The 19,844-nt window shown below is 36.2% G+C and overlaps 1 protein-coding gene across 1 annotated transcript in view; it reads left to right on the top strand.

The window, feature by feature from the left end:
* Nucleotides 1-19,844, top strand: part of btbd7 (BTB (POZ) domain containing 7) — a 66,370-nt gene that overhangs the window by 35,695 nt on the left and 10,831 nt on the right. The window contains exons 4-6 of the mRNA XM_055185421.2: nt 13,135-13,343; nt 14,743-14,818; nt 17,022-17,182. Of these exons, the coding sequence (XP_055041396.1) occupies nt 13,135-13,343; nt 14,743-14,818; nt 17,022-17,182 (446 nt within the window). The remainder of the gene's footprint in view (nt 1-13,134; nt 13,344-14,742; nt 14,819-17,021; nt 17,183-19,844) is intronic.

Genomic DNA, 19,844 nt, shown 5'->3' with positions numbered 1-19,844 from the left:
GTGTGTGCGTGCGTGCGTGCATGCGTGTGTGTGTAAACCGCTTTTAAAGGGATAGTTCATTGAAAAATGAAAATTCTGTCATGATTTACTCAACAGTTCCGTGCCTCTGAGAAGTAAATTTGACTTTAAAAAAAAATGTGTATGTTTACATGTATATTTACAGCTGGTCTATTCGCACTGGATTAGTATTACCTGAGGTAATTTTCCGGACCTTTTTACAGAAGGTAAAAGTCGCCGTAATCTTTACTGACATTGTCCGTAATGATTACTGACATGGAGCATTCGGACAGGACTAAAATCACGGAGAAGCTCTGATTAAACTTGCTTTAGCCCACCCTCCCTATGTAAAACTAATCCCGTCCGAATAGTACTTTATACGTCAAAATTATTTCATATGAACCAAGAGAAACTTTTATCGTCTACAGCCGCGAGACTCCTCTCTATGCTGCTCCTGTATTTATGTAATTCAATGGATTCAGTGATGCGGAATGACTTCGGGACCTTTTTGAACTTGATTTGGCTTGTTGTGTTAATTAAGCCTATTCTATTCAGCCTCCCAGGTATGTTCTGTATGCTATTGTTTATCGTGTAAATAACCGTTTGTTACTTTAACATGAACAGACACCTATTCAGCCTGTTGTTCTGTGCTATTGTTTAGTTGAATATAGGGATGCACGATATATCGGCCGGCATATCGTTATCGGCCGATAACTGTTTATTTTTAATATTATCGGTTATCGGTCTGATAGCAAAATTAGGCCGATAAATGAAAGCCGATAAATTATGGATTATTTTGGTTTGTTGAACAAATTCACTTGCTCATTGCTGGCCATGTGAAGTTTGTGTTGCGGGCTTAAGAAGAGTATGCTAGTCTAGCGCAAAGACAAGATGTCCGTGGTCTGGGAGTTTTTCATTGTGAAAATAATATGAATATTTATCGGCCTATATATATCGGTTATCGGCATCGGCCAAAATTTCCATATCGGTGCATCCCTAGTTGAATAACTTGCCTTTCCAAATTAAATGTCTGTTCTTCGGCTTGGATTTTGTGAAATCATTATCTAAATAAATATGACGTATAGTCCACTGCGACTTATATATATGTTTTTTCCTCTTCAAAATGCATTTTTAACTGATGCGACTTATACTCGGGAGCGACTTATAGTCCGGAAAATATGGTACTTTGTTTTGCTGAACACAAAGGGAGATATTCTGAAGAATGTTTATAACAAAGCAGATTCAGGGACACCGCATCATTCACTTCCATAGTAGAAAAAAAAATAACCTTATGGAAGTGAATGGTGCCCCTGTTTTGTTTGGTTGAGGGTAAGTAAACAATGACAGAATTGTTATTTTTCAGTAAACTTTTCATTTAATATAGGTAAAAATTCGGTATTTTTATACTACTTGTACACCCTTTTTTTAAATACCCATTTTTTTTAAAAATAATATAGTACCCAATAATAAGTCCCCTAAGAGTACCCAAGATCTTGTTGCTAACAAACGCAGTCACCTCAGTGTCATCCCTTTAGTCAAAGAAATATCATGTATACTATGTATATCTTTGCAAAGAGTTCTTTTAAAGGGATGCCACTCTGCTAACCTGGTGCGTCCACAAGTTGCTCGGTCAGACACCCTTTAAGGTTTGTTTCAAACTCAATAAAATATAAAAAACCTTCCTGGCCTAAAGGCATCGTTCTGATTAGTATTAACACAGATTGCTGGTGGTGTTTCCATTAAGCCTATGAGAAGACTGTCGGCTTCATAATGATTCTGTGTGTTACATCTTGTCTGAAAGGTCATTGAGAATTTTAACCCACCACCTCTCTAAGGCTCCTGCACTCACCACTTCTCATTTTCATCTTCGTATCTTTCAACAATTTCCATCGTTCACGTTCAGTCATACAGAGTGAGCTAATTTTCCACTATCTCTGTCCTTTTTGACATTACCCTCCTAATCTTGTCTTCTTTTCCCATTTTTCTTCCTCTCAGCATGCTGCCAGTTCTCTCGCTCGTCCACTTGCCTTCTCTCTCTCCTCCACTTGCCTTCTCTCTCTTCTCCTTCTATTACTCTGTCGTCTTCTATCAAGCTTCGGGGCTCTAGCTGGTTAATTGGGGTACTGCACTTGTTGGAGGCTAATAGCTGCCCTAATGATTAGTCCTTCAGTGTCCCTGCTGCCCTGTTTCTCTGCTCTCCTGCAGTATCAGGTGTGCTCAACTGTAAAGTGAGCCCAAGACATCCATTAGGTAGTTCACACCACATCAACTTGTTAGTTTCAGGTCTCTGGCAAAATAAAATATTTTGTATGAATCAGTGGCGGCTGGTGCAAAAAAAATTGTCGTATTTACTTTATCTCGAGATATTTCACTTGCTTTCACTGATCAGTACTAGCTAGCAATTACATGACTATCTGCAATGCGGTTATGAGACTCTGAGAAGGATCCAATCACATGAGGTCAACAACATAAAAAACAATATTGATTCGCTTACAACATGAGTGGGAGGGTTTGGGGCGCACAGTCCTGCGCCCCAAGGCGGATCCGAAACCAGCCAATTAGAGCTCAGGTGATAAGTTTTTTCCCTTTTTATTGACCTACATACAAACCCAGACACACAAACATGACACACACACAACAAACTCTTTTTTTTTTTTTAATGAATGATAACATGATTAACAATGAAATTGTACAACTAAATGATTTTATTTTGTATCAATTTGCACTATATATTTAACTTTTTGGTAACACATTAAAGTAGATTTCTTCTCTGGCCAACTGTGGGGTGCGGCGCCCCAGCGCTCCCTATTGACCAGCTGCCACTGGTATGAATATTATTTTGCTTATGATTATCAGTTTGACCCATCTGTCAACAGCTCCACATAAAATGTAAAAATCATACACCCTTTCCTCAACCTGGGTATTGACATCATCCTTATTTTTTCATCGCACAAGCTGTGTCACTGTTCCTCCATATAACTCCCACATGAAGAGCTTCCTCCGTGGGTTTTGCTAAGTAAAATTTTCCTGGCCTCTATGCCTTATTTTCACCCACATTAAAAGGTCCAGGTGAAGCAGCAAACGTTTTGAGACAGACCTATTTTGTTACAAAATTCAGTGGGATGCCTTTAAATATGGGTAACATTTTTTTGAGAGTGTTTTTTTTATTTTAGTGGCTGAAAGGATGATCAGATTAGTCAAAGTATTTAATAAATGCAAGGGGTGAGAAATGTGTCGAATTTGTGGAGTAATGTGCGCGCCTGCTCATCAGGGAACCATCATTTAGAGGATCTTTGAGAGGGGAGTTAAAGTCTTAGGGGCACTAGATCAAACCACTAATAAGGTCAGTTTCACACTAACTCCTGAAGTACTTCTGTGTCGTTTTTAGACAAATGATCACCAGCGAAGAGAGAAGTCTGTGATTCACATCTGATTTATATATTGATTTATTTACAAAGGCCATATTATCAAACACAAATGCACAAAGCATTTTTCTTCCTTTGCTCTTTGCTTGTGTGGAACAGTATATGCATCCTTTAGTTTAGAACTTCTCTTTCTTTCATTACAAACTTTAATTTGATTTTAGTTAAATTTAGAAGTCTGGTGTAGACACCGTTTGGGCTACGAATTTGAATTGATATTACTTTTTCTGTGGTGAATGCTTATCCTTTCAATTTTTATTTTTGGATGAACTATCCCTTTATAATGTTTGCTTTGTCATCATTTACTCACTCTCATGTTACAAACCTGTATAAATTTCTTTGTTCTAATGAACGTGAAGGAAAATATTTTGAGGAGTGTTTGTAACCAAACAATTAGAGGCCCCACTGACTTCCATAAAAGAATATTAGTGTGGAAGTCAATGGGGTCTAAAAAATATCCAAAAAATATTTTCAGTTTTGTTCATCCAAATAACGATATGTATACAGGTTGGTAACAACATGAGGGTGAGTAAATGATGACAAAATGTAAATTTTTTTGGGTTAACTATCCCTTTTAAAGAGCACCAATTATCTGATTCACGATTTTAATATTTCCTTTTGTGTGTAAGGGTGTATAACGGTATGCAAAAAGTACAAATCCCAAAGTAAACTATGGTGCAAGTTATCTTTTTTCAATGCGTGCACTATTAATCTTTGTACAGGGCCTCATGAATGTGTTAGAGAACATAGTAAAATATTGAAAAACGGTGGTGTTTTCCTTTAAATCTCTTTTCTTGGACTACAACAAACACACGGATTGTAGGCAACTGTTTACTTCCTAGGGCATAGAGGAGCAACAATAATGTACTGTATGTGAAAAACGTTTTTTTTTTTTACAATAAACCATGCGAAACCGTATTATACCAAGTACACAAAATAATGTTGTTTTTAGCAACGTAATAGGTCCTCTTTAACAAAACACGGCAAGAAGGTTTACTTCGGGTACCTCCCACCGTTCAAAGATATGCAGGTTTAAATTGGAGATGACAAATTGCCCGTACCCCAAGTTGTGTGTACATTAACTTTTGTACAAGTTAACCGGTTATCGCCATGAATATAGCCATGGATGCTGGAATAGCTTTAACATATAAATAAATAACTAAAGACAAAGTTTATTGATGGAATTCACAGCATTTTCTCTGGACTCAATACCATCAGAGCTTCTGCTGGTTTGACTAACGTGTCATGCAAATCTTTTTGCATTGATGTTATGCAGTGAATTTTTGTTGCATGTATAATGTTAGACTGCTCATCTCATGTGCAAGTAATTATTAACCGCCTTTTGTTCATTGTACAGTTGGCCTGCCGGTGTAAATTCGACTCGCACCTAATCATTAACTTTCATTAACTCACATTGATTTGTTGCTGGTATTCGTGCTCAACATGAACAATGTACACATTGATTTTAAAGTCAATATTGAATGATGAGCTTTATGGATGCAGGGTGACATTCACCAGAGGGGCTAATATGAAGGTGTCCTCTGTAAGCGACAGGTTTACAACTCCATGTGCAGGGATTATAATTTACGGGGACGTGTTTATGAGTGAATAGTGTGACACTTCTTTGCTGTTTCTAGTCATGTAGGGTAACAGATGCACTGCTGCTCTTAATCTTCCCGAGATCTCAGCAGGTGGAGACATAAGAGCTGCCACCCTCAGGCTATATGGTGCCCCATCGCAAAAGAGAAGACATTATCAATAGATCTCAGACTTCAACATTCACCTTAACATTTCGCAGGCAATAAGCAGAAATGGAAATATATAGCTTTGTTGCGTAGGTGTTGCCTTTTTTAGTTCACACTTTCAGTTTCAAAGACGTCCTCTTGTGATGCACACTCTTAGTTAAAATTATTACTGGTATTAGAGGGATAGATTTGGGAGTTTGTCAAGACAATGTCCAACGGTCCACTTAAAGTACCCTTGAACTTCTGTGTTGTGACGTATTTCTGAGTAAAACAGAATATCACGCAAGGAAAATGGTGGGCGTGGCTTGTTTGTATTTTCCACTTTGATTGGATATAGAAAAGTAGGAATTTTATTCAGAAATAAAACTGGCATCAGACTGATGGAGGGGGCAGAGTTAATCGATGCTCCCATCTAGCTGACGTCATCAGGGAATGATCGTCAAAAAATGGTTGAAGTACATTTTCAAATTTTGATTGACGTTTATGAGCGCACATGAATTTAGAAAAATATAATGAATTGCACAGATAAATAATTTGTAATAATCAATGAAATATTACAGTAAAAAACTAGAATGATCAGTTTTGATTTCCTTGGGACTTTAAGGCCTCGTACACACTGCAAACTTTCGTTAGGGAATCCCCTAAATGTTTGTTTCATGTCTGTACGGAACAAGACTCGCTCCCGAAAATGTGATGATTGACACAGAGATAATCATAGCAACGTTCTGATGTCTCGCATGCTTATCACTCACAGCTTTGACCAAAATATTGACCATTTTTAACAGCGTTATGTTTTGCAATAAACCTCCATCTTGGCATTGTGTATTGGATGCATTCGTGAGGCTGCTCCACAGTGCACTGTCTTGCAGTGTTGCCAGGTCTTTTTCTTTTTTTGTACTTTCATACCGTTTTGGCGTTTTATAGTTTTTGGCTCATGAAATGATCAAGTTTTTGGTGTTATTAAAGCGTAAAGGTGCCGAACCCAATATTTTGATCTTTGAGCAGGGTTCCCGCGGGGTCTTAAAAAGTCTTAAAAAGTCTAAAATTCAGAATGTTAAATTTAAGGCCTTAAAAAGTCTTAAAAACACCCAGATTTTTATCCCAGGTCTTAAATTTAATTTACCCAAGTCTTAAATTTCTTACCTCTGTTCATTCCCGAAAAGCGTTGTCCGCAGAAAATAAAATAGTAATTTAAAACGCTGAAGAACTAACTTAATCAGTGGCGGAGGCAGAAAGTGTATGAAGGTGGGTCTCTAAAAAGAAACGTTCCGCCCTTTGTCATAATCCACGCAAATAGTGCCATAAGCTATATTTCAGGTGTTGTGATCTGACTGTATACTGTGGATTTGGCGGAAAACAATCCTTAAATTTTGTTTTGTATAAGCAAAAATCTTTTTCGGAGTAATTTAATAGCCCGTGGTTACCTGAGCATTTGTTAGCTTCTGAAACATAGACAGAAGCGAACAAAAATCAACACTGCTTTATTGAAAATCAACTTAAACAGTCGGGTCGTCGAGTCACGAGCCACCAACAGCGTGTCAACTTTAGTGTTACACAGTTTTATATTTTAGACTTTAATATTGCTCTCTGCTGCAATGCACTTGAACCTAACGCGCTCCCCCTTCAGATCTCCACAAACAGCAGCGATTGACAGACGGAAAGCAAGAAAGTACCGTAATAAACCATATATTTCCAAAAAGTGCAATTGTCTTCTTTTAGGAACAATTCAAACTTTTTTGATAGCGCAAATGCTTCAAGAGTTACGGTTAAATGAACAGCGGTAGAATCAGAGCTGCAAACAGCATCGCCTGTTTTATTTAAGTTAACTGAGCATTACATTCACAAGTCATAAGCATATTACAACAATTAACGATTAACTAAGAATATTAATCAATATTTTAAAGTTAATTTCAAAGTTAATATTCTGAAATAAGACAGTTTTTATGACGTATCCATCTTAGAAATGCGACCCTTCGGAGGCTACAGCCTTCGGATTGAGAAACGTCTTACACTGTAAAAAATAATATGCCCCATCTACTCAATAAAATTGTGGCAACAGATTACAAGCAATATCATTAATTACATTCAACAAATCAAAATTGATTTAGATTTACTCTATAACTCCTTAATATTTACATATTCAAAAAGCCAAACTGCAATTTGCAATTAAAAGTTTTATTAAAATTTAAACAAAAATATTGTGTATACTAGACAAAGATCTAGCACTATACAATAAAAAATATTATGCCATATCTACTCAATAAAAGTGTGGCAACAGATTACAAGCAATATCATTAATTAAATTCCACAAATAAAAATTGTGTTAGAATCACTCCATAAACTCCTTAATAGTAACCCATTCAAAAAGGTAATCTGCAATTTGCAATTAGAAATTAATTTAAATTTAAACAAAATATTGGGTATACAGGACAAAGACCTAGCACTATACAATAAATTCTATTCAATTATACTATTTTAATTTAACATCATCCATTAATATTTTTATTAGTAATGAGTATTATATCTGATTTCAGAATGACAGACAAAGATGAATCAATTCTTATTTTATTGCAGTCAAAAGAACAGGAAAGCATCTCATTTTAATGATGTATTTGTAACAGTGTACAATTCAAAAAGTATTTTACAGTCTTTAAAGAAAACCGTCCACATTTCCCGTCCACAAGGTTCCATGTTTGTGTTCTGTTACATTGATTCACACCCAGAAAATCAGACAGCAGTTTAGACTTATTGTACTGTAATCAGTTTATAAACTTTGAAGAATCCAGCTCCAAGAAAAGTTTCTGAAACACCTGAAAAGATGCCTGGGATACTGGAGATTCAAGCCAATGAGGATAAAGCATGCCCCGTGAACACCTTTAAGGCCTCAATAACAATTCCAGCATCCCTTGGGCTGCCACTCCTAGAAGATCCATTCTTTACAATTACAGCCATCACAAGCTGCTCAAGTCCCTCCTCTTCATCTTTATCCTGCAACATTAAACAGCAAATATGTCTTAAAACCTTTATAAATGTATACAGCTTGAATATTGAAATAATCCACACATTAAACTTGTATATTAAAATGTTTTAAAGAAAACTGGAAGATATGTGCAATGGAGTTCATCTGAGTTTGTGGCTTATTAGGTGTGTTTGAAATGTGCAATAATATTGAAAACTGATAAAAAAAAATTCTCATTGGAATTACAAATAATATCAAAAAATGTTTGAAAAGATATATAATCTATATTTATAATTAGGGCAAATCTTTTCCCTACATTTTTTTCTGTCACACGACAGTCACATATTTATTTGTTAGCCATGTTACTCACGTGTATATACACACACACACATACACTATATACACAATATAATATGTACAATATATTCATTTAATAATATTCCTCACCTTTTGTTGTGAATAAAGTTCTCCCTCAGCAATGTTTCACGTTGCCTGCAGGAAGCTGCAGTACGTTACAGGCCTTCATGAACACACAATTTAGATAATAGGTCGCGAAATTAATAATAATAATAAAATGTTCAATTTACATTATGTAGAAAGCTTAAACATTTTAAAAAGACAACTTATACATTTAATATCTTACTCACCCTTTGTGGAATTAAATGAATAGTGTTATATTTCCCCTCAGTAATGATACTATACTCGCGGAAAAATTCAACACAGGGCGTCGCAATTGAGCACACAATTAATTTACAGCGAAGAATAGTTTTATATTACCAATTTATTCGAATACTTTGTGGATATAGTTAACACAAAACTAAATAAACCGAAAAAGACCGCAGTAAAGTCACATTTATTTTTATAACACGAACCAAGCGAGCGAGCGAGCAGAATTTGTCATAATAGATACATACATGATACATATCTATGAGAGTTAGTGATAAGAGAACCCACCCATTCAGAGGAACAGTATGATTGGTCAGTTTTTCTGTCACTCAAAATGAGTTGCATCTGGACCACCAATCGCAGCATGCGAATCGACGAATGCATCCTAGATATGCGACCTCCTGGGTCCTAAAGCTGAAGTTACGTACAAACCCAGTTCATATTAATCCTTATTGTAATTAATATTTACAAATTACAAACAAATTATACAAAGAAACCCTGCTTATAGACTTATAAGACTAAAGATTGCCCGTTAAATTTACCCGAAATGAATTTTATCCACAGTTTAAACACTACATTGACGTCACAGCCAGCGGAGATTTTCAGAGACTGGCCGAGGTGAGGCGACGTTGACCGGTATATTTACGCGCGGAGCGCCGGCTGATTATCTGGAGCTCCCATCGCCACAAAACTCGAAGGAAATGTTTAAATAGGCGATATCTTTATGAACCTACTGCAGATTCTTGTTTAAAAAACATACATTCTCGACTGAAATGCTTTCAAAACTTTGAATGTTGGCACAATAACAGAAATATTTCCTAAATCCGTCTGCTCAGCGCTCACGACGTGCAATACAACCCGGAGTGGTTTTTAATTTAAAACAGCTGATTAATATTACGTTGGATTTATTCAGTATTCGCTACATGCGCAGATACACAATAAGAATAGCTAAATCCTTCACAAAAACAATAAGTTGTTTTTATTCCAGTCATTTTTAAAGAATTTTAACAAATTCTTTAAAAAATAACAAACTACATGAAATTAATTTTATTAAATAAAGTTTACATATTCAATTTCATAAAATCTACAAGCCTGCAGAATGACTTTTTACAGTGTAGTGGATAATGTTAGCAACACATATCAAACAGCCTTTTAATGGTAAATTTTGTTTTCTTAAGGCAGATTAATCCGTTATTGTGTAATTAGAGAGGCTATTAAACGTGATGGCTGTATATAGTGCATATTTATGCATAAAACGTATGGGTGAAGTGTTTTTGGCTCTGTGATTCTGTATTCAATTAAATGAAATAAATTAATTTATGAATAAGTTTTATTAATAAAATGCATATATTAATGCTTTTAGGGATTAATAATAATTTAAATTGATCTTTTGTTCTTTGTATATTTATAAATGAAACAGGCACAGCACACAGTCAGTTGTACATTATAAACATGCATAAACATTATTGGGTGGTTTCCCGGACAGGGATTAGTTTAAACCAGGACTAGGCCTTAGTTTAATTATGACATATAACTAGTTTAAATAAACATGCCTTACTAAAACCATTACTTGTGTGCATTTTGATGTATTTTAAGATATGTCAGTGCAAATTGTTTTCAAGTTTGGAAAGCTCTTAAAACTAGTCTAATCCCTGTCTGGGAAACCTCCCCTATAAGCTTACGTACTACACAGTGTGATGCATTTTAAAGCTTTAAAGTTGTATGAGGCAGTGTAAAACTGGGCACAAACCAGCGGCTGACCATACTAACTGATCTTATATTAGTGGATTTTATTTGTCAAAAAACATTTGTTAATAGAATTTTATAAAAATACTACTTGCACATATTAGTGTGATATAAATATTGTAAATCAATGCATTTCTTGACTATTAAGTAAGAAAAATTACAGCTCTTTGCCTCTAACTCAATGTGTTTTAATGGGTCACTATGAGCTTCCAGGAACTAACTGAAGTCTCTATGAATCACGTGACGCCCAAGCTTTTTGGGCTTCCATTGTCAGAAGTGTCTTCCTAAAGTGCTGTGGGTAGAATTTGTCGCCGCCAACACTCGCTGTCTAATAGGGTTAAGCATAATGAATTTCCATGTATTTTGATTATCTGTTTTAAAACTGTGTTCATTTTATATGTTTCTATAACTGAATCAATAAAAATAGAACGTTTTAAGAATTTCTGAGATAATTTGAATGCTTCTAGTAATGTGTCGTGTTGGTCTTAAATTTTACTCATAATGGTCTTAAAAGGTCTTAAAAAGGTCTTAAATTTAACTTGCTGAAACCTGCAAGAACCCTGTTTGAGGTAAAGCATTTGGATTTATTACGGTTTATTATTGGATTTTTCTTGTTCGCTGTGTTTTTACGTGCAAGATCTGGCAACACTAGTCAGCAACGCTCGTGCCTCTGTCATTTTATGCGCCGTGCATACAGAAGACTTCTAGACATTTTTGAAATGGCCATGATGTACGTTTAAACACTTTATTAACAAGTTGTTCGGTTATGTACACACTGTGCTAGTTTCTGTAAATGCGGTTGTCACTACCTGCATTTTGCGTGCCCGTAAATGACTAACTATGTGTGTACAAAACAGGATTAAGCATTAAACGGTGATGTGACAACCGAATTAATATGCAGTGTGTACAAGGCCTACGATTAAAAGACATAAAAAGACATTTAAAGATGTTTTAAAATATAACACTCCTAGGTAATATGAGGTGTTTAACAGGGTCAGGTTAAAGTGAGAATTTAAAAAAAGATATTTTTCAAGGATTATTCGGTTATCTTGCCAAGGTCACCTTTTGAGCTTTGAGTTGGAAAAATGGTTTGTTTACATGTAAAATGTCATTCAGAAATGTATTTCTGTCTACAGATGTAAGGGATGAAAATGCTGTGATAAATGTATCATTTCACTAAACAGCCACATATTTTAAAGGCGGAGTGCACAATGTTTGAAAGCCAATGTTGATATTTGAAATCACCTAAACAAACACCCCCCTACCCCAATAGAATCTGAACCTTCTTTTAAAAGACCCGCCCCACATATACGCAACCCGGCAAGGATGTCGGTTAGTAGACACGCTCCTTACTGCTGATTGGCTATAAGTGTATTTTGGTAGTCGGCCCGTCTCCTTTTCCAAAGCGTTTTTCAAACATTGTGCACTCCGCCTTTAATGTTTAAATTAGGGATGCACCGTCTAGAGGAAATAAATTTGAAACATATTTTTTAATCTTCCTTTGATTTAATTATACTTTATTCTCGCCATGAATATAGCCTTAGAAGCTGGTATGGCCTTAAAAAAAAGCAAGAAAGGGATGCACCGATATATCATTTGATTATATTGATATAATCAAAAGGGGTGGAAAAATGTATCATAATGAATCCTATGATTATTTTGAATTGGGTGACAATGACAACTGAGTTGCAGTTTGTATGCCCTGCACTTTTCAGAAAACAAATAAATAAATTTGAAAGTAAATCATTTGGGTGAAAAGCAAAATTATTATTATTATCAATAAATGTCATTCCAAGTAATTGAATATCGGTATCAGCAGCATTGAAATTTTGTTTTTGTGCATCCTTAGTTTAATTTAACAATTTTTTTGCAGTGTTAAGCTGTACTTGTGCACTATATTTGAAGTCTTCTAAAACAAGAGGTAAACCTTGTTATGTGAGGAACAGACTGAACTGTATCCCATTGTAATACTTGGGATAAATTGGGATAAATTTTAAAAATGTATCCCATCCTAATTCTGATCTTATACACCATGGGAGCTCTATAATAATAGATAGTGTAGATATATTGACAGAATTAAATCTTAATTTCTTCCTATAATGTATGTTAATAAGAAAAACAAGCAGGCCCTCTCTAGTGGTGTACTTGACTTGGATTGCTTTGCAATTCTACACTGCTCTGGGGGTCTTTGTATCATGAAATGCTGAATAAAAATTGGCATTTATGAATAAATGGCACTCACTGCCTCTTTTTTGACATTCTGTCTTTTCAAATCTCAAAAAGGTGAGAAATTGAAAGAATTGAATGGAAGAGACAAAACAGATATAATTATCATTCCGTGCACAGTTGTGAAAGGAGAATAAAGCAGTGTTTTTGTTATGGATGCCGTAAATTATTCATCAACATCGGTTTCCACTGTAACATTTAAATGCATACATTTACATTAGTGGTGGAATTAATTCATGTAGTTTTTGAGGTCTCAGGAACTTTCGACCACCCACATTTAAATTCGAACCCAGCAGGGTTGGACAAATATTTGCATGTTTAAGTATCGAAACACTTAATCCCAAAATCTGATGTCATTGTTTTCTTTTATTAGGCTGTGAAGACATTGTGGCAGAGAGCATCTCGCTGGACACAGTGGTGGCCATTTTAAAGTGGAGCTCGCAACCCTATGGCTCCAAATGGGTTCATCGGCAGGCCATGCACTTCCTGTGTGAGGATTTCAGCCAGGTCATGACCTCTGACGTCCTGTATGAGCTCACAAAGGATCACCTGCTGACAGCCATTCAGTCCGATTATCTACAGGTGACTGTACACCAATTCATCGTAGAATATTATATTCATTTTAATTGCATTTCATTTTTTACCGTGCAATTTATATGTATAGTTTTGTACAACTTTGTTTGCAACTTCGTCTTTTAATAAGACAAAAAATCCCAGTCTGCACCTATTCTGTATATTTTTGCCAAGTATCCCGATTTCACCTTGCCTTCTGACTGCATATTCAATGTGTGCATGTCTTCTGTGCAGGTCGGTTTATGTATAATGTTACATAAACCTGCTGTTTTTGATTTGTCAAGTTTATACAATAGGCTGTTTTTATACTTCAGCATTTTTCATGTCAACTTACTGTCCGTCTTAATTAAATTTCAACTTCATTCTCAACTTTACTGTAGGGTCTGTACATTTTAAACTGCTAGGACAAGTTCAAGCTTATTTTCTCTGTGAAAGCATAGCTGGGGTTATTCAAGGTAACAAGCTCATATTGCACTATTGGGAAACTTGTGTTTATTTCAGGCAATGGTGTCAGTATCCGTCTGTTGATCAATCTCTGCTGATCAGGGCTCACTTCTCTTAAAGGTCACCTTGTTTTGTTTTTGGATGAATGAGTCATCTGTATCAGATGACCCCCCTCCATGTCTATCTGTGAGCTTATAGTAAGAGCTACAACCCTAGCTGAGGTTTGGTCTGGCGTGTAGAAGTCTGTTAGCACCTTTACACTTTTAAATGCTTCATTTATGATGCACTAACACTACCTGAGGTCAAACCTGTTAATCGAATGCCTCTGGTGATGACTACTGTCTCAATAAAGGGATAGAGTTACCTGATTGATTCAACACCTCAAGCCAAACTGTGACGGGAGACTAATGAAAACAGAACAACTAAAAATATGTTTTGTTTTTTTGGAAAGCCGGAGTGCTGGAATTCTGTTGGAATGGCGTTAAGAAAAAAATTAAAAAATAAACTGTCATTGATGCGACCGCATTGCAGCTCATCGTTTTGAAACAGAATCCTTGTAATGTTACCTTAACAAATACCAACAGTGTTAACAAGCTGATTCAACAACCAGAGATGTTGAAGTTTAAGGCAGTGTGAACTAGCCTCTGTTTTGCAGACTGGCTACATATTAAATCTTTTCCAGGGTTAATCTTTGTCCTTTAAACCTGGGCTGGCTCTTGACTTTGAAGTGAAATTAGATTTTGGCTGTGCAATATTCCAAATTAGGTTATATAGTAGCAAGATCATTTTGCTCCGGTTTCACCTGACACCTGCAGGATATATTTCAGTTTTTAAAGATGTGCTTATGTCTGCATGTATTGTCCTCTTGTTAAACACATTATTTTTCCACCTGCATAGACTTTAATCCATGCTTGCTTCGGTTATATTAACTAGTTCTGTACTGTTTTTTTTCTCCTGTACACAGGCCAGTGAGCAGGACATCCTCAAGTATTTGGTGAAGTGGGGTGAGCACCAGCTCATCAAGAGGATGGCTGATAGAGGTACAACAGATCTTGTAACTTTTTATTTATCCAATAAAAGCTTTTAGTTTACATCACATCCATCAACATGATTTGCTATTTCTAATCAGATGTAGTTTGTATTCGGAGAAGGGTCATTCTCGTTCCAAAGAGCATTTTATTGGATGCAATTGGTGTAGGATGAGTCAACGTATTTTTGTCTGTGTTCTCAGAAAGCAAGACTGCTCACTAATAAAATTGCATCGTGAACATTTAGTACTAGTATTAAAAAGAAATCAAAGATATTTATTAGAAGCCACAAAACTTTAATCAAGCAGAATCATAGAATTAGCAACTTAGCATAATGTTATCAAGTAATTGTGGCGCATTACAGTACACTTTAAATCAGAATATGCATATGAAGAGTTTGGTTACAAAACGCAATAAATCCATTTTGACTAATTTGGGTAAAATTGTGTTTTCAATAAGTGATGAGATAAGAAAAAACTATTATTTGTTACAAACTTTCACATAGCATCTTTAGGTAGTAATAACATAAAAAATTCAAAACCATTATTTGACTTTCAAAGATTTATTATAAAAACGGATTATATATCCATGACCAAAATGCTATAAATCTATTGAATCAATATATGAATGTGCATTCATCTTTGCTATGTTATATCATTTAGTTGACTACTGGTAAACACCGATTAAAAACATTAATGGCATTAATCAAAACACTTACTTTGTCATATTAAGAACACTGTCATTGCTGCTGTCATGCTTGGGACGTCGTTGCTGAACTTTTTCAGCTGTAAAATGTTTTGGTCCTGCTCAATTTTCGTTGGCTTTAAGTAAAATAATGTAAAGTTTTTCATAAGATCCCCTGGGGTCAATGTGTTAGCATGACAGAAGCTTGATTCTGTCGTGTGAGAACAAGCAACAGCCGGCATTTTTCCTTCTCCCGAGTGCCTCTCGCGTAAATTATTCGATTTTGATGGCTTACGTTTCTTCCCCTTCACAGACCAACAAAAGTATTATTTTGTTTTGTTTGTTGATCACGAAGTACAAAGTAGATGAGGAAAACTAGGATTGTGTGTATTCAACGCGTCGCCATTATTGTTTACAGTGCGTGGAATGGTGCGCTGTGATTTGTTGAGCGGATTTATTGCATTCTGCAGAGATGGAGGACTGCCATTTATTGCGTTTTGAGAAAAAAAGGGAGAAAAGATGACAGGATAGGTGGATTTTGCATAAAATTTAGAATTTACTTTTTAAAACTGACCTGATACAAAACTGATTTTGGCGGTAACTCATTTTTTACATTTTTGGAACCAAACTCTTCATATGGATAAAGCCAAACTCAGCAGCATTTTGTTTCTGGTTCTGTCCACTAAGTCCTTGTCTGTTGTTAAAACAAGACAGAATTTTTATTGTATGGGGTATTATTCATTCATAATTAATTAATAAGATTTTGTTATTGATGCATTGGTTTTTCTTTATGCATTTAGCACCCCTATACATATATTCCAATCTACTTAACACACACATTTCCTCAGCCAAACTTGTTGTCACTGACTTTATCCTCGTTTCCTCCTATTTCCGTAGATGTTGGTCTGAATCACGCCAACCTAATGATTTATTGCCCAATCCTCCTAATGTGTAGTAATGACTCTGACTGGCTCAGCACTGAGAAACCAGGCCAAGTGTTCTGCAATACAGAACCGTAGCATATGGCTGGCGGCTCCAGATCCGGCCTCCAAATGCTCTGTGTACCCAACAGAATCAAATATCCCACAGACTAACACTATCTTGAACATTTACAGCTGTTGCCAAACCACAAACATGAAGTGCTTTTCCCACAGCACCCAACACATTTTTAAGGGATGCAGCAGGGCAACATCACACATTCATTTTGTCATTAACAATTTTTTAGGTCATGTATAGAGGGTATTTCAGTTAGTGTATGATCTAACAATGTTAAGATCTTAGAAGTGGTTTCACCGTGAGCTTAAATTCCCCGCTCAAGGGCAAGGCAACCGACAGCAGAGCTGCATATTGATACCGCACTAATCCTCTGGAAGCGCACACACCCCACCCATCTTTGTCTAAATCTGTAGTGTGGGTTTAGAAAGTTGGCCACCTTTTCCTTTGATGACTTTCCAAGAAGATGCTTGCGTGTGTGAATCTAGGTGCCTGCCTTTGTTTGTGACTGTCTGTGTGTTTATGTATTTCCCCTCAGAGCCTAACCTGCTGTCTGGCACTGCGCATAGTGTGAATAAACGTGGTGTGAAAAGAAGGGATCTGGACCTGGAAGAGCTTAAAGAGATTCTCTCTCCGCTGCTGCCTTTCGTCCGTACTGAGCACATATTACCCACTAACAGCGAGGTCCTCTCTGATACTGTAAGTGTGTGCATTCTCTTAAAGGGAATAAATGAACAAAAACAAAAAATGAAAATACGTTTGTTTTTTTCCCAAAGCTTTTGCTCCCTCTTTTTTGTGCAGTTATAATGAAGAAGGAATGGAGGTTTTAAGATTTTAAAAAGAATGTTTTGTAGTGTTTTTTGCATCCTTTACAGAGACGACCCAGTGCATTTTTTAAAAATTAACTTTTTATGTTCCACAAAAGAGAAAAGTTCGGAGTATGCACCGGAAATAATGCAATGGGTCTCATTCATTTATATTTACGTATGTTTTTCGTATTTATATGCACACTTGAACTTGCCCACATGAGTTTGTTCTTATAGTTGTTCTTACGTTGTGAATTTGTAGTGTTCTACATGAGCGGCCGCGTGCACGAGGTTGGTAATTTGCATAAAACACGGCCAAACCAGCTCCATATAAAAGAAAATAACAGAAAATTTTAGCGCAGTTTGTCATAGAAGCAAAAGAGCTTGTAAAGAAATCCATGATCATATTTATTATCGGTAAAGTTCCATTTTTCTTTGCATATTTTATTTGGGAGGTTTTGCTGTCGCTGGATGAAGCCAGTGCTGTCCACCGACCGGAGTACAATTAACCCTTATGTGTTGTTGGGGATGTTTTCATCCACTAGAGGGTTTTTTTTTACTCTTAATTTGGCCACAACTTTTTCTCTGTTTTATCAAATTGAATGATTTTTGGTGACAAATCTTATATTTACATATATTTTAAGAAAATGCTTTGAAATTTTTTAAAAACTCAACGATATACCGTGGGCAAATTTACTACCCTTTCGTGTTGTTAGTGGATGTTTTCATCCACTAAATTCAACGGCTGTAAAAATTTATCAGATGAATATTTTTTCAAAAATTTTTTCATAAATCTGTTAATCCACCTCAGTACTGATCAAAACTACCAAATCTTCACAAAAATTCCATGATTTTAACCCTTTAATTGCCAAGTTTATAAGGTGTGTCACTGATTTGGGGAAAAAACACACACAAAATGACAGATTTTCAATATAAAAAGTGATTGTAAACTGGATTATTGTTTACCTTTTTCACAGTCTTGGGCATGCCAAAGATTGGTAAAAACATTGGCTTTGAAACATTTTTAGTTTTTGTGTAGCATCAGTTTTAATTTTTTTCTCCCTCATTTATTGTTAGTGGCTGTTTTTGCCCCATTGACTTCCATTATAACCACATTTTTTGATTGAAGAGCTATGACACCTTTTTATCATGCATTTTTGAATGTTGGTGTTTTTTCCTTTTGCTAAGAGGTCAAATTTGTAATTTTTACAGTATATCACCATGTGGCACTATTAACCCTTTAGCAGCCCTGTGCAAAAACAAAGCCCAATTTCCGACCCGTACATTGAGTTATATGGAGTGTAACTCCATAATAAAAGAACATTATTGTGTGTGTGTGTGTGTGTGTGTGTGTGTGTGTGTGTGTGTGTGTGTGTGTGCGCGCAAAAAAGATTTTCTGTAAAAATCTTCTCTGCATCGGATTTATGAACATCATTTATTATGAACACAAAAACAACTTCAAATAAATTAAACAATGAAGCAAGAGTAGAGGATGGATGGAGAACTAAACAATCAAACTAACTTTTAGTGTGTATGTGTGCATATGTGTGTGTTCAGTATTTCCTACAGGACTTGCAGCATATCACTTGGTGCTCTCTGAAAGTGTGTCCACCACAACAGATGCAAGTGCTGACATGTTTGTTCTTTGCACCAATTGCATGTTCCCCTCCTCACTCCTGAGCTGCTGGTGCCTGCTGGTGTCTTTGGATTTGTGTCTGGAGAGACAGCTGCAGGAGACTGAATCTCTCTCACCAGTGCAGCAACTGGTGTGCGAGGGTGATGCTCTCTCCTCAATATTGCTGCAGAGATTTTCCCAGGTCTTCTAGGAAAGCCTTCTCCTAAACAGCTTTTCACCTCCCTCATGCATGAGTTGCTGTCCCTCCAGACAAACTTGCAGAGAGCACCAAGTGATATGCTGCAAGTCCTGTTGGAATGACTAAACACTTATGTGTTCATAATAATGATGTTCATAAATCTAATGTCTAATGCAGAGAAGATTTTTACAGAATATCTTTTTTTCATGCACATACACACACACATACGCGCGCACACACACACGCACACACACACACACACACGCGCGCGCGCACACACACACGCACACATTCTGGTTTCCATGTTTTGTGGGGACATTCCATAGACGTAATGCATTTTATACCATACAAACTATATATTCTATTCCCCTTACCTACCCCATTCCCTAACCCCAACCATCACAGAACCCCTTGTACTACTTCACATTTTCAAGAAACATCATTTTGTTCGATTTATAAGCTTGTTTCCTCATGGGGACGTCAAAATGTCCCCACAAGGTCACAAAAATACTGGTATTCCTATTTTTGTGGGGACAATTGGTCCCCACAACGTGATAATTACTAGGTACACGCGCACACACACACACACACACACACACACACACACACACAAATATGCTTTTATTATGGAGTTATACTCCATAAAACACAATGTACAAGCCAGAAATTAAGCTTTGTTTTTGCACAGGGCTACTAAAGGGTTAATAGGGCCACATGGTGATCAACAGTAAAAATGACTAA

This window comes from Misgurnus anguillicaudatus, chromosome 18 (assembly GCF_027580225.2).
Source record: "Misgurnus anguillicaudatus chromosome 18, ASM2758022v2, whole genome shotgun sequence".
Lineage (NCBI taxonomy): Eukaryota > Metazoa > Chordata > Actinopteri > Cypriniformes > Cobitidae > Misgurnus > Misgurnus anguillicaudatus.
Note: the sequence above shows the minus strand (reverse complement) of the source record. Positions and strands in the feature narration are given on the sequence as shown.